We start from the raw sequence: 15,485 nt of genomic DNA, 5'->3' as shown, positions 1-15,485 counted from the left end.
AGCTCCTTGGCTACAAGAAGCTGCAGCTTGATCTGCCCAATGCGTCGTTGGCTCCAGCTTTGGAGTTCCCTGGCTGTGTTCTTCAGGAGCAGATCCACGCGCTGGAAAGGATCAGTGATGTTGTTTGGGCAACGCCAACCACGCTCAACCGTGTCCAGGTAACCCGGTATCTTGAGCCAATCATCAGAGCACGGCAAGCCATTCCTTGACAACCTACAAAAGTGGACCACGAAGAATCGTTAGATTCGACATGAATGTATGAGCCAACTTCATTCATAATTACCTGTGGTCCTGGCGACTGACACGCTCCAACGCGGTGGGCACCGGAAACTCCTGGCGCTGCCCAAACTGTCTCCTGACTCTCCATGGGCAATATGCCTCAACCGCGATGTCATAAACCAAGACGGCGGTAGTAAGCCACAGGCTCGCATTCGCGGAGCAGTGCGAAGACAGGCCTGCTGGTGCACGGGTAGCCACAGCCTCTGGGCTGTAAGGCTCCCAGACAACGTCCTCGGGCGTCAGCATGTGGAGCTCCGAAACAAACTCAGGATATGCGCGTCTAACCTGCGCATGCGCCCAGGACCTCTGCATTCCGAATAAGTAAAATTAAAAGTGCGCTAATGCATCATGTAACAATAGAATTATGAAAGTACCTTATTGATATTGCAGCATAAGGCAATGGCTGCCTCCAATTGTGGAGGATTTTCATGGACCGAAGAAAAATCTAGTATAATACTTGATATCATGACCCATCTTGTTATCAGTAAGAAGTTGGATCCGTTAGCGGATGGTACGATAGAGATGGTGTTGTCCAAAGTAGTAGAGTTTAAAGATTTCACATTATTTCGAGGTATTACGATGCAAGATGTAAAGGGACACCTGCTAGAACGTCGGAAGATATACATGAGAGTATGTGAACTTGCGAATCATCCTAATATCATTGGATTCTTACAAAGTTCTTGTAAGATATGGATGCGGCCAGAGGTGCATGAGATGCACATTAAGGTAACTCTCATTCAGTTGTAATCCCATCCGTCATTTCGAATCCATATTTATGAAACAGTAACATTGTTTTTTAATTATATGCTAGGATTACCCCGAGGACACGGAGTTGATTAACAAAACGATACCAAATTTCCGTAAATTGGTATGTATCTTCGGTGGACTTATGCCGCAAACTAGACGAAGGAGGTGGATAAGATCTTCGGGTGATAGTACTTGGCCTGCGCAAGAACAGATGCCCGGAGGTTCGTCGAGTCATGCTTCAGCACCTCAACCACCAACTTGTGTTAACTGGGAATACGACATGGATGACTTCATGCCCCCCAAACCATGGCCTCCAACACATGATGTTCCTCCCCCTTTACATGAACCTAGAATTAGAAAAGAGACAAAGGGAAAGGCAAGAGGTTCGTCAAGTCATGTTGCACCACCTGCAGCACAAACTTGTGTTAACTGGGATGACGACATGGATGACTTCATGCCCCCCAAACCATGGCCTCCAACACATGATGTTCCTCCCCCTGTACATGAACGTAGATCCAGAAAAGAGAGAAAGGGAAAGGCAAGAGGTTCGTCGAGCCATACTACACCACCTGCAGCACCACCATCTGTCAAATGGGATGACGACCTAGATGATTTCATGTCATGATCTATAACATATGATGTTCATCGGTTTAAGATGTATTCGCATTTAGTATTGTTAATGTTGTATTATGCTTGTTTGTATGTCTCGTACCTAACTTTGCATTCACTGGACATGTACATAATGTCTAGTTTGAATCGTACTTAGTCGTAATGGAGCATCGATGTATAAACATACCATCTATTGTATGTAATGGAAAATACGAGAGTGATCAGAGGCGAACATTGAAGTGTATAAATAAGCGGCCCACAGCTATCTCATTACAAATAAACATCAGAGATGCAAACATCAGATATAAGTAACCACCCCTAGGGCGTCGGACCCTCTTAGCCCTCGGCTGGGCACGGACATGGCCCTAGGAGCTTTTCATGTCACTAGAATACTAAAAAGCACACATTTAATTAATATAACGATAAGAAATAAGAACTAAAAAATGCATTACATAATGTGAACCATTAAATTTTACATCATAATACAACGATAATGAAACACACATCACACATGCAGTGGCATGGCAGAACCCATTGCAAACTACGGTAAACAGATTCCGGACTAACCTAACATGCCTTAGGTAATTTTAAAAAAAACAGAACAAACACAACGATGCAGCATGTCACTAGCACTAGGGTAGTCCTAGTAGCCGTACCCCCCACGTAGCAAACTGCGTTGAGCCTTCTCCGCAGTATCCACCCATTGCAGGTGGTGCACGCGGTGGTGCCGGAGGCGCAGGGCCCTTCTTCTTGTGACAAGGGCAGTTGCAGTAAGGAATAGTGCATGGTTCATCCTGTGAGCCGGCAGCATTGCTGATATCATCAACTTCATCATCTTTGTTACCCTCGCTCACTTCCTCATAATGGTTCACCTTGCATTCTAGATCAAAGATCTTTATCTGTAGGTACTCGATGAACTCCTGAACAGAATCAATTGGTGCAGGATCGACCCACCTAGTAAAACCACAGTTTTCTGAAGCATCGGAAGACTGCAAAACAAATTTCATGTAAGGTGTCTCATTGAAGAAAAAGAAATGAAACAACCGAGTATTACCCATGCGTGTGGACATTTAAGGAAACGCCGACCGCCATCCATCCCGTCGGTGCACATCTGCACTAAGCAGTCCTCACCATGTCTGCATTTTGACCACGGTTCTCTACGGTTATCGTACTGTCGAAGAGGAGTTTCATTGGTAAATTCACTCTTTTGCTGTGGCGGAAACTCAAACACTGGTTCCGGAAAGGAATCGGGTCCAAGAGGTCCCTCCCATATTATGGGGTCTCCCTTTCTTCCCCCTTTTCCTTTCCCAAAACCGTAGTAATTCTTCCCGCTAGACCCACCTCCAGACATTGGGTATACAATGAGCTTTGGTGTTTGAGTGCTGCTGGGAGTTCACAAACTTCGGAGTATTTATAGGCGCACAATGGTCTGATACCCGGAGTGTGGAGTGTAAATGCACCTAAAAAGCCTACATGACAACACAGTGAAGAGGCTAGATGACCTAACACTGAAAAGGCTAGATTCGATTCTCGAAATGACTACTCGATGCATCTCTGTGCATGCTGACTCACAGTACTGCATTGCTGCCGCTCGATCGATCGCGCCTAGATGCCGCCTTCCCCACTACACGCCACAGACCTTCGCTGTAGAATGACAGGTCCGTCGTCCTCGCCAGAGAGACTGCTTTGAAGGTGAGCTGGTGTGGTTGCCGTGTTGTCACATCTTTTTGAAAAGGTGGTAGGGCACTGCTATTGGGTTGTCGTCTTTTGTCACGTATGTCTGGGCAAAGAATGCGACATTTGGGAAACCCGTGATCGCCGTGCTGAGCAGTGGCAACCTGTGATCTCGTACTCGCAGCTAGATACACTATGGTTCCTATTTTGAGCTATTCGACCATGTAGTCATCATCATCGTCGGCAGGATCTCGGCCGCTAACTCCTACCGCACCTAACTTGTCCTTCATTAAATCACGGAAAAAATTCGCAAGAACTTCCCTTATTTCACGAGCATTATGGAACCCACAAACATAACAAGTTCACATCAATAGTATCTATAGAAACAAATGACAAGTAAACTAGTACAATCATAAACATCGGATACAAATAAGCGGTCCACAGCTATCTTATTACAAATAAACATCAGAGATACAAACATCACATATATCTAACCACCCCTAGGGCGTCGGACCCTCTTAGCCCTCTGCTGGGCACGGACATGGCCCTCGGAGTAGGTGAGAACATCCGGAGACCTCACCTGTCGCTCAGGACGCGCATGGGGCTGCGGTGTCTGCTGCTGAGAGATCCCAAGTGGTGCTCCTCCAAGCTGTGAATACCCCAAGACATCGGGGTCACCTTGGGCGGTAGGCTCTTCTGGAGTCAAGCTGCCGAGGTCGTCTAAGGTGAAACCCTCGTTATCTGGTCGAAAGGAGGAAGAAGAAGGTCCGGCGCCCGCATCGGGGTAGAATCCTACGCATAAAATGCAGATGTTAGCGTTCCCTCGTGTCTTTCGTCATGACATGTAGAAACCGAAATACGAAACATAAACTAACCTGTGTAGTCCGGTATCTGTGGCCCCGGTACCATCCCTGGATACGGTCCGCCAACTGGTGCTGTCCCTCTAAACATTCCAATATGGCCGAACGCAGTAGCTAGATCGTATCCTGTTTGTGATATTAGTAAATATATAGGAACACTTGATCTAATTTTAAAGAGATATGTACGTTACCTGCGCTTGGGAAGAACTGCGACGTCGGCCCGTGCACGGTCGACGGACACGGGAACGAGGACGAGGACTGGGACGACCCGTGGCTGTCTTCGTACTGCACACGGCTTCCCAAGTTGTGCACTACCTGACGCAACTGGTCACGCTGCCTCAACCATGCCTGTGTCTGCTCAAACTGGGTCATTGGGGATCCGGCACGTACCCTCGTCAGGTAAGTCGAGCAGTCCGTCTCCATCATGTTACAAAGGCGAAACTGCATCCATTCAGTAAAGGAACAGTTAGAAACACATGAATTATCTTATGAATATTAATATATATATGCAAATATGATCAAAAGACTCACCGCGCCAGCTAGTGCCTCCACGTGGTGCCAGGCATAGCCATCCTGAGGCCTCGCCTGGTGTGACTACGGGTGAGTGTCAACATAAACCAGACGAGCCCGAGTCCGGGGTAAGTACCAGGTGAGGTAAGACCTAAAGGAGCTGTCTGTGTGTGGTCCTGTTGGATGGACCAAGTGCTCGTCTGCCTGTTCCCATTGGTCCACCCACGGCTGCATCTTGGTGAGCCAATCATCAGAGCACGGCAAGCCATTCCTTGACAACCTACAAAAGTGGACCACGAAGAATCGTTAGATTCGACATGAATGTATGAGCCAACTTCATTCATAATTACCTGTGGTCCTGGCGACTGACACGCTCCAACGCGGTGGGCACCGGAAACTCCTGGCGCTGCCCAAACTGTCTCCTGACTCTCCATGGGCAATATGCCTCAACCGCGATGTCATAAACCAAGACGGCGGTAGTAAGCCACAGGCTCGCATTCGCGGAGCAGTGCGAAGACAGGCCTGCTGGTGCACGGGTAGCCACAGCCTCTGGGCTGTAAGGCTCCCAGACAACGTCCTCGGGCGTCAGCATGTGGAGCTCCGAAACAAACTCAGGATATGCGCGTCTAACCTACGCATGCGCCCAGGACCTCTGCATTCCGAATAAGTAAAATTAAAAGTGCGCTAATGCATCATGTAACAATGAATAACAAAATTAGATTTCTTGCGAACGTACCTGACGCCAGATCCAGATAGTTCCCATAGTGGGCCTCTCGTCCTCCTCGTCGCCGTACATGCCCCCGTGGTAAGGCTCGTGACTGACCATGGGCCGACCAACGGCTAGCCTCTCGTACGACCAAAGCTGTAACAGTAGTGGGCACCCTGCCAGGATAGCGTTCCCATGTGTCTTCATGCAGCCGTCGCAGAGTCCACGGTAATACTTATCAGTTATACTCTTTATTTCACTACCTTATTCAATAATCCGTAAAAACTAAGTATGAAATTCAACTACAACGTATAAGTATTTATAACTACGTGATGACACTCAAATTCTATACTGCATATGCCAAATTCTATTCTAAATCATAATTAATTTATAAACACGTCTCTAATAGTACTGTAATTGTAATAATAAATGCGTAGTACTATTTTTCTAAACTAATTTACTACTACGTAACTACAAACTAAAGTATCATTAAACTCCTACTTAAATGGTTCTACTACAGCAGTAATTAAATTAAATTACTCACCCCTACTTAAATTACTCCTACTTAAATACGTACTACTTAAATGGAAAAAATATATAAACTAAATGTACTAACCTGCAGATCACAAGTGCTGAATCCGGCAGGGCTTTGCCGCTTCCCTTCTCCTCACCCCTCTCTTTTTTTCTGGATTTTTGATGGAATTTTCGGGCTCAAATGAGGAGGGATGGGGGTTGGATGCTTATATAAGGGGGGGCGACAGGCCCCCCTGCCGTGCCCGTGGGCGGGGCCCAGTGGTCGCCCGAGGGGGGGCGACAGGCCCCCTGTCGCCCGTTGGGGGGGGGCGACATGTCCCTTTTTTCCAGGGACCTCGTTGCGGAAGCGTAAACATTTGTTGCTAATATTCACTTATGGTTACTCAATACCTTTTGTCTTTAGCATAATTCCCCAATAATACATCAATTATTCTTGTGGCCTTATATAAGAAAAGATCCATAAGCCATTTATGCATTAAGATTTTTCCCAGATCATTAACTTCTTTTATTGATCCAACCCACATCAGCTTTGGCCAGAAGTAGATAGGAACAATAAAATTCTGTGAACAAGTATTCATTAATCAGCTTTGGCCAGAATAACAAATACAAGTCACACTTTATTTGACTTTAATCTTCTTTTACTGATCTAGTCCACATCAGCTTTGGCCAGAGATGGACAAGAGCAGCAAAATTTTGTGGTCAGATATTCATCAATCAGCTTTGGCCAGAATGACAAATATAAGCCACACTTAATTGAAATTATATGTCTCTATGTGCTTCTTTTATTGAACTAGTCCACATCAGCTTTGGCCAGAAATGGACAAGAACAATAAAATTTTGTGGATAAGTATTTATCAATCAGCTTTGGCCAGAATAATAAATACAAGCCACACTTAATTGAATTCGAGACATGTTTTTAATAAAACAATCCTTTAATTTGCATGGCTTATGGACAATAAAATCCTTATCAATGGGCAAGACATCATGTCAATTCATGATTATACTCAACTTTGGTTGGAATACAACCATGAAAAGTTGACGTTAGGTATACTTAAGCCCAATACTTTAGTCCAGAACTAAATTTTCTATTGCTTTAATCATGATCTGGACACTTAAGTAATCATAAGAGGCCACTTATTTTCTTAGAAATAAATCAAGCATTAATATTAAATTTAGAGAACTCATTTATCATAAAAGGCATTATTCAAATAATACACCATTTTTGGCATCAAACATTAATTACTTTATTTTGGGCTATTTATTATAAATAAAAGGGTCATGATTTCTCATTATGGAGAATAAGCATAAATGGCTCAAAACTTAATTTTATTGCCCAAAATAATATTTGATCTCAAAGCATCAATTATATTAGTCTATGACCCTAATATTCTTAGTGGGCAAAAGACTCATAACTTTATTAAAGTAATTTCATAAAATAATACTTAATGAAAACAAAACTTAATTTTTCATAATATTATCACATTAATAGGCATAAGCATAATAATCAATTCCATAAGGTGGAAAAAATAAGGAAATTTCATTACATAATAGCTATATTCATTATGCTTATCATTATTAACTAGGGCATAATAAAAGATCCTTAAGATTTCAAACATAAAATCATAATCATAGCTTAATAGATGAAAATAGTTGATACATATATGTCTTTAATTTTAGTGGACTGTTAGCCCAATAATGAATTTTGGGTCATCACTAGAGGCCCATTTTTGTGCAGTCCAAAGAAAATAAAAGAAAACATAAAATTTCTGGCCCAAAAGAATTTATTCCGAGCTGGGCCGATTTCGGCCTGGCCCGCTTAGCAGCACCGCCTTCCCGCCCGGGCCCCGAGCCCAGCAACCTGGGCCTGGGCCGGGAATGTGCCGTGCCCCCCGGCCGGCCTGCCGCGGCCCGTGACGGACTGTTCGGGCCTCAAGACGCGCGAGCCGTTGGATTTCATCCGACGGTCGCCGCCGCGCCCGCGCCGCACAAAACGACCGCTCGGCCGCCCGCGCCCCAAACCCTAACTTCATTTTCTCCCTCCCCTTTTCTTTCTCCTTCACCCGGCGGTGGCGACGGGCGAGCAGGGCGGCGGCGCGGTCGCGCGCGCGCACCCCGGGCGGAGGGAGCCGGCGGCGCTGCCGAGCTCCTCTCGCCGGAGCCGCGTGCGGCCCTCGTGGGCGCGCGGCTCCGTCGAGCGGTGCTCGACAGTGCCCTAAAACGGCCGCCCGCACGCGCATGAGGAGATCCACGGCGGCGGCGAGGCGGCAACATCGCCGGCACGGGCGACAACTACGGCGGCTCGGGTCTTCAATCGGTAAGCCACCACCACCCGCACGCCCTTATCTCTTCGGATTAGGGTTAGGGTTCTTAGGATTTGGGAAATTTGGGGATTCTCCTGTAGCTAGGGTTTCGGGTTTTGGGGATTTCTTTAGGATTTGCTCTTAATTTCTTCAATCCCCTTCTTCTTTAGTACTTAAACTGTTAAACCGAAACCCTAGAGCCCAATTGGCTCTCTGATGCGGCGCATTAATTTAATTTGGGCATGAACTTAAACACTTTTGGGCTAACAGAGACTATTCTTGCATGAACATGATGAACACCTTAGGTATAAGCATAGAACAAACATGATTTGATTATACAGCGAAGTACTTGGAGCATGAACACTTGATTCATCATGAACAGAAGCTAACCATGAGCATCTCATTATGAAATTGAAACTTTAGAGGGTTCAATCTTAGAGCTAGGTGGCTCTGGTACCATTGTTAGGATCTTGGATCAACTAGACTAAGAAAGAACCACTCATATGCATGAAGATGAGCTCATACCTGCACAACTTGAGCTCCCATCTGTGTTACTCCTTCTGTTCTTGCTTCTAGGACGTGTGGATCGGTAGAGGAGAGTCCTTCCCATGGTTTCTGTGTAGAAACTGTGATTGGGTAGTTTTTTGGCTGAAGTTGTCTAATTTTTGTTTCATAGAATCCATAACCATTAGAAAGACCTCAGCCCCTTATTTATACACAGCACCATAGGGGGATAACTCCATGTAGGGTCTTCTAGTGCTCTCCAATCAAGAGCCCAAATCCAATTTGGACTTCTTATTGACAGCTGTAGTTAGTTAATGATGATGTCACTGCTGACATAATCAACTTAATAATGATGTCACTGCCGACATGATCAACCCAACAGGTAGGAGAGCATCTCCTTGCTGCGCAGAGATGGGGGCAGGTTGCCGAAGATGACCTGGAGCTCCGTGTCCGGCCTCACGTGCTCGGCGATGAGCAGAGTGACGGTGCGTGGAATCCGACAGGGGTTGTCTCTTGTCTGTCCAAGCAGTGAGCTTGAGCACAGACTGGTCGGATTTGTCCTCCGATGAGGGGGGCAATCTCTCGATCCAGCAGGACGACGAGAGGATCTTCCGCGCGGTGCGCAGACTCGCTGCATGAGCCGGGACGCCCTCCATCTCAACGGAGACCCGAAAGCGCAAGGAGACTGCCTCGGCCCGGACGAGCCGAGTCCAGGGCCGGAGGAGGAACCTGGAGGTAGCGACGGAGATCCACCCAGCGCGGAACGCACAATCGCGATCGGCCTGAGTGGCGAAGACGATGAGGAATTGCTCGGGGGAGAACTTCCTGACAGCCATGTCCCGGCCATCAATGCCGTTGATGCCGAGGACGGCGCTGCGCATGGCATCAGCGGTGACACCGGCGCCGCTCCCGTCAGGCGCCACCGCGAGCAGAGCCAGCCGGAGATGAGCTTCCTCGACGTCCAGCTCGTCGCAGCGAGAAACGAAGCAAACCTCGTGACCCGGCCGGAGCGCCGGGTGGCCGGCGGGGAGATCCTCATCCGAGAGACGAAGAGGCTCTGACGAAGATGGCGCTGGCGCGTCCACCTCCATAGGGGCCTGGGGTTCCACGCGGCAAGGACGCGCCTGTTCGCCATGGTGCTCCCGAGCACGATCATGACCAGAGCGAGTCGAGGACCGACAACGCCGGCGGCCGTGCGTAGAGGCCCCCACAGGGTGATGGTGTCCGGCCCCCGGCGACGAAACACGCGTGCGAGAGCGAGTGTAGCCCCGGAGGGTTCCCCCGTCAAGAGAGTGCCGGACGGTCCTGCCCCCAGAGTGGCGGTCGTTCCTGCTCCGAGACCGGGAGCGGGCGCGAGTCGCATGGCCACGGCGAGTGCCGTGACTCAGCACACGAACGTGGTGGTCGTCCCGTGCGCCACGGCCAGCGCCGTCGTCCTGCAGAGGAGGCCGAGGGGGCACTCCGAACTGGCCCCGATCACTCCCGGGGTGGTGAGGATGTGGCACAGGCGGCGGCGAGGGCGTCCTGCCGCGGGCGGCCGCGCCCCGGGGAGTGGGAGGGGTGGAGCGGCGAGACCGGACGATTCGGCGGCCGCCGCCGCCGCCGTCCGAGGCGGTAGGGCTCCTGGGAGAGCGCGGCCTCTTGCACTCGCGCGCAAGATGGCGGAAGCCGTGGCACCTGAAGCAGCGCGTCGGTAGACGACAGGTCGCCACCAGGTGAGAGTAGGAGAGACAATTGAGGCAGCGGCCGGCGAACTCCGGCGTAATCCGCGGACTCGACGAGGTAGCCGGCTCCTGCCGCTGGCCCAACCGCTGACGGCGCCGGCGGCGAGAGCGGGGACCACGCGCCTTGGTCCAGCCCTCCTCGTCGACAGCAGGCTCAGGGCTGGCCTCCCGCTGGAGAACGGAGGAGCGGGGACGGGGACAGGGCCGATCAGGCTGTCGCAGCGGGAGGCCGTGGAGCAACCGCGGCGCCCTCCCTGGCGGCGGCCAGAGCGTCCAGCCTCCTCCTGGCGCCGGCGAGGATGACCAGCGCGGGGCCCAAGCGGTCGAGGACCGAGCCAAGGGGCGGGGCACCGCCCGCAGCCAACTCGGAGGCGAAGGCCACGCGCCTGGCTAGTGGAGGCGAGCGCAGGAGCGCGTCGCGGTAGGAGGGGGGAGAGGTCTCACCATCGGAAGGGGTAGCATCCTTCCAGCGCAGAAGCTTGCCGCGGCCGCCGGAAGGGTAGAAGGGCGTGGCCTCCGGGGAGAGGGAGGAACGTACTGGGGTCGAGGTTGCCGGACCCGAGCGGGACTCCAGCGAGGCGGGGCCGTGGGGGCCGGGGGAGGGGAGGCGCTCCATCTCCAGAACGTCTTCTTGTTCTGGTTCCTGAACACCAGCGTTGCCTTCGATAAATGCACATGACAAGTGGTCAAATTTAATTTCACATCCTTAGTTATATGTATCGGTCCGGAGTAAATTCATACTATGTAACAGGCCCTAAGGAGACGGACGGACGGGATCACGCCCCTGCTTCTCCTCGCGATCATGGACCCTCCCCAACCCCACCACGATCGGCATCAACAGCACCCGCGACGTCCTCCCCCGTCGGTGCCGGCGTGCGGCAGCCATCGCAGGCGCATCCTGTGCCCCGCGCCGACGGCCAGCCCGTGGTGCCGTGGGGGCGGGGCGCCACGGGACTCTTCCTGCATGAGCCCATGCCAGTCCCGGAGGACATCAGGTGCACGTCCTGCCGTGCCTATCCGGGATGGTTGGCGATCCACTCGCCGCAGCATGTCTGCCTGTGCGACATCTGCCGCTTCTACGGCGTGGTGTGCCGGGTTTGCACCTCCGCTCAGGCGGCGGCTCCGCAAGGGGGCTTCTAGTGCTAGACCTGCTCGTCGCAAAGGGCCTTGGTTGCAGCGAGAACGATTGCATCCTCTCTGAATATAATGCTCTCTTAGCTTCTTAGAACAAAATAAGCAGCGGTTATACGTTTCTGCATTAATTGCCACTTTCTGATGTGTTTTTTGGCTTCTATAAGCAGATGAGTTTTGAGTTAGTATGTTTGTGCTGTAGCCTGTGGACAATGCGGTATTTCAATGCATACTGCTACCGTAATTTCTCTGTCACTGTAACTGTATAACTGAAACTCGAGGTCCTACAGTCAGATTTCATGCCCCTATCTGAATTTACCAAAGAAAATGTATGCTAGTACGGTCAAATTCCTGAAGAACTTTCCTTTCTATTAGTAACATAATTTCAATTGAAAATCATCTATCAAATTAATATCCTTTTCCTCATAGGACGGTGCGTTCCCATTCAGGCTTTTATTGTGCAAATTATTACCTCTTTATGATTGGTTTTTTAGGATTTTATCAGAGTTTGTACGTTTGCAATGTAGGCTGTGTTTAGTTCCAAAATTTCTCTCTCCAAACTTCACTATTTATCTATCACATCAAATCTCTTGCCTCATGCATGGAGCATTAAATGTAGGTAAATAAAAAAACTAATTGTATAGTTTTGATGTACACGACGAAACGAATCTTTTGAGCCTAGTTAGATCATAGTAGGACAGCAATTACCACAAACAAACGAAAATTGCTACAGTGTACTACAGTATCCGATGTGACCCTTTTTACCACTATTTTACGAATCTAAACACAGCCGTAGTAGCATTTTGGTTACTACAGCGGTTAGGCGACTTTGATACATGTAATTGTCTCGTTTAGATTATTTGTTTGGCATAAATCATCATCGGCCAATGCTGGTCTCAAAAGCATCTTTACTGCACTCTGTCTGTGATGCCATATGTGTGTGATTGTGATTTCTGATCAGCTAATTTCCTTGTGAATGCATTGCTGAATTCACTTATTGTCAGTCTGACACTGAAAAGAGAAGCACATTTGTGATAAACATTTGCCACATTATGTCACTGTAACTGCGCCGCTGATGGGCAACTGGTATCTGTTTGTTTGCCTGAAGGTAATTTTTTGTTTGTTTTGGATTGGAGGTGGGGACGTCCTATATTATCATCTTATGTGTTTTTAGACTTCTAGCAGAGTTAAGCCGTTTTGTTCTGTAGGAGTGGATAATGCAATTGTTTCGATGCATATTGCATACTACTAACAATTGTGATCCTGTGAGATTAGTTGACTCATTTATGTCCTCTGTTTTGACATGAGCATATCTTGCAGAGGCTGGTTTGAAGAGTAATGGTTCATGCAGGCTTTTGATGCTACTGTCGGTGATTGTCATTTCTGAATGCGTTGGTTCATTTCCTGTTGGTGATTGAACTGCATGTGGCGTCCGATTATCTCGTCCGATTTCTGACATGAACATTGCAGTGGCCGACCAATCCAGCAGCAGCTAACCTACACGAAGCTCACGATCTGACTTTGCATAGGATAAATTCTACAAAATTTGTTTACTCTGAATATGCCATAATAAGCCAAGGACAAATTTATTTGTTTCTTGTGAGAAATCAGCAAAGGACAAATTCTACAAAATTTGTTTATTCTGATTATGCCATAATAAGCAACTGGATGAATATTTCAAAATGTCCTTGTATGATTCTTGTGGGCAAACATTTTAATTTCTGCCATTCAGAATATCTATCTGAAGACACACACAACATGATGATTCTTGGAATCGCCGCACGCAGCGCGAGCGCGAGCGCGAGCGCCAACCGCCAAGCCGTAGCCGGCAAGCCCAGCACCGGCCTTCTATATAGCCTCGTCCCCCTCGTCGGGGCAAAGCCAGCGCCTCTCCCCCAACCACCCCTTCCCCTTCTCTTGCTTTCTTCCACGCGCGCCCTTGCCTCCTTGAGCGCCGCCCTCGACGAGAAGAACACAAGGTGTTCGACCGATTGCTCGGCCGCCACCCCTCCAGCTCGGTCGTTCGGCAAGGAGAGGATGGGCGACTGGAACGGCAACGGTATCCTGCAGTACTGGTTCGCCGACCCGGCGGCGCGCGAGAGTGTCGGGAGCACGTCGACCAGGGCGGCGGGGACGTCTGGCGGCGAGGACGGCATCGGCTCCACCTCCACGAGCGCGTCCGAGGGCTCGCCCATCCGAGACCGAGGTGGGTGTCCAAGACGCGCGCCTTCTTCTTGCTTCTTCCCTCTTGTTGCGAAGCTTTGGCGTTCTTCTGGCTCATTTCTTGGTTTCTGCCGCAGTCAACCGCTGCCAGAACGAACGCCGGAACGCCTGGCTCTCCGCGCTGGTCGCCGATGAGCCGCGCGTCCGCCTGGCGGGACTGCAGCCCGCCCCGCGCCACGGGGGAGCAGAAACGTACGGCAACTGGGACGCCGGCAGCTCCGCCTCCAGGAGCGCGCTCGAGGTCCCGCGCGTCCGAGGTCGGTGCCCATCAAAATCGACGCGCGCCACGATCTTGCTTCCCTTCTTCTTGGTGCAGTTTATGGAGTTCTTGCTCATTTCTTGGGTTTGCTGCAGCCAACCCCGGCCAGAACGCGCCGCGCTCCGTCCCGGTCGCCGACGAGCCGCTCTTCCGCCCGGCGGGACTTCAGCACGGCGTCGTGTTCGGAGGCAGCAATCCCCGTCACGGCCTCCCGGGGCAGGCGCAGGACTCGGGAACCAGGCCTCAGCTCCAGATCGGTGCCAGCGTCGGTGCCAGCGTGCAGCAGCTCCAGCTCCAGATCACGTGCATGGAGGAACTACTAGCTGCTGCCGGCATCCGCCCGGTGGGAGAGCGCGGCGGGGCGGCCGGAGCCGGAGGGCGGCCTGCCGCCCAACTCGGGCTTCTCGGCCTCCAGTGGCCACCACCGCAGGTGCATCCCCACGATCAGCGCGCCCCTCGGCCTCAACAACACCCGCAACTTGCTCCACCCGTCGATGCCAGCGAGCAGCAGCTCCGGCTTCAGCTCAGGCGCATGGCAGAAGCACTAGGTGATGCAGGCTTCCGCCCGCGTCCGGTGAGAGAGCGCGGCGGGGCAGCCGGAGGGCGGCCCGCAGCCCAACTCGGGCTTCCCGGCCTCCAGCGGCCACCGCAGGCACAGCCGGTGCCCCACGCCGGCAACGCCCAACTCGGGCTTCTCGGCCTCCAGCGGCCACCGCAGGCACAGCCAGTGCCCCACGCCGGCAACGCCCAATTCGGGTTTCCCGGCCTCATCCAGCGGCCACCGCGGGCTCCCGTCAGACTCCATTACCAGCCCGTAGTGTTCGGCCCCGGCCCCGATCACGAGCTCGACGACGGCTGGTGCCCGGCTTGCGGTGACTATCCGGCGCGGCCGCTGCTTCAACCACGGAGGCATGACTGCGTGTGCGTTGTTTGCCGTTACGTTGACCGCATCGTGTGCCCGGTGTGCGCCTTCTGGTAGGCGACCGGCTGGCAAGGGGGGGCTTCTACTTCTTGGCCCGCTCATGCAGTGAACCTTGTTTTCTGTGAGAACGATTGCGCCTTCTCTGATGGGCTCCTGTGGATTTTTGGAACTGATTAGGCAGTGGTTACGTTTCTGCAGTAATTGGCTCTTTCTGATGATTTCTTAGGCTTCGTTTCAGCAGTAATTGGCTCTTTCTGATGGTTTCTTAGGCTTCTATCAGAGTTAGTACTTGGTTCTATGTAGTAGCATTTTGGGTAATGCAGCGGCTAGCTGTCTTTGATCCTTGTAATTGTCTGATGTGGATCCTCTGTTTTCACTCGATCATCATCGCCCAATGCTGGTCTGAAAAAAACATAGTTTACTGCACTGCTATATGGTTGTGAATGTGATTTCTGATTGGCTAATTTCCCTTGTGATTGCATTGCTGAATTCACTTGTGGCTG

General features: G+C 50.7%; 1 protein-coding gene across 1 annotated transcript; it reads left to right on the top strand.

Annotated features, from left to right (window-relative positions):
* The first annotated feature begins 13,366 nt into the window (after positions 1 to 13,366).
* Positions 13,367 to 15,408, top strand: LOC120691842. The gene is made up of 3 exons (XM_039975037.1): positions 13,367 to 13,784; positions 13,879 to 14,058; positions 14,156 to 15,408. The coding sequence occupies exons 1-3, from the start codon at positions 13,616 to 13,618 to the stop codon at positions 15,037 to 15,039; spliced, it is 1,233 nt and encodes a 410-aa protein (XP_039830971.1). The 5' UTR covers positions 13,367 to 13,615; the 3' UTR covers positions 15,040 to 15,408.
* Positions 15,409 to 15,485: the final 77 nt, after the last annotated feature.

This window comes from Panicum virgatum, chromosome 9N (genome assembly GCF_016808335.1).
Source record: "Panicum virgatum strain AP13 chromosome 9N, P.virgatum_v5, whole genome shotgun sequence".
NCBI classification, from domain to species: domain Eukaryota; kingdom Viridiplantae; phylum Streptophyta; class Magnoliopsida; order Poales; family Poaceae; genus Panicum; species Panicum virgatum.
Note: the sequence above shows the minus strand (reverse complement) of the source record. Positions and strands in the feature narration are given on the sequence as shown.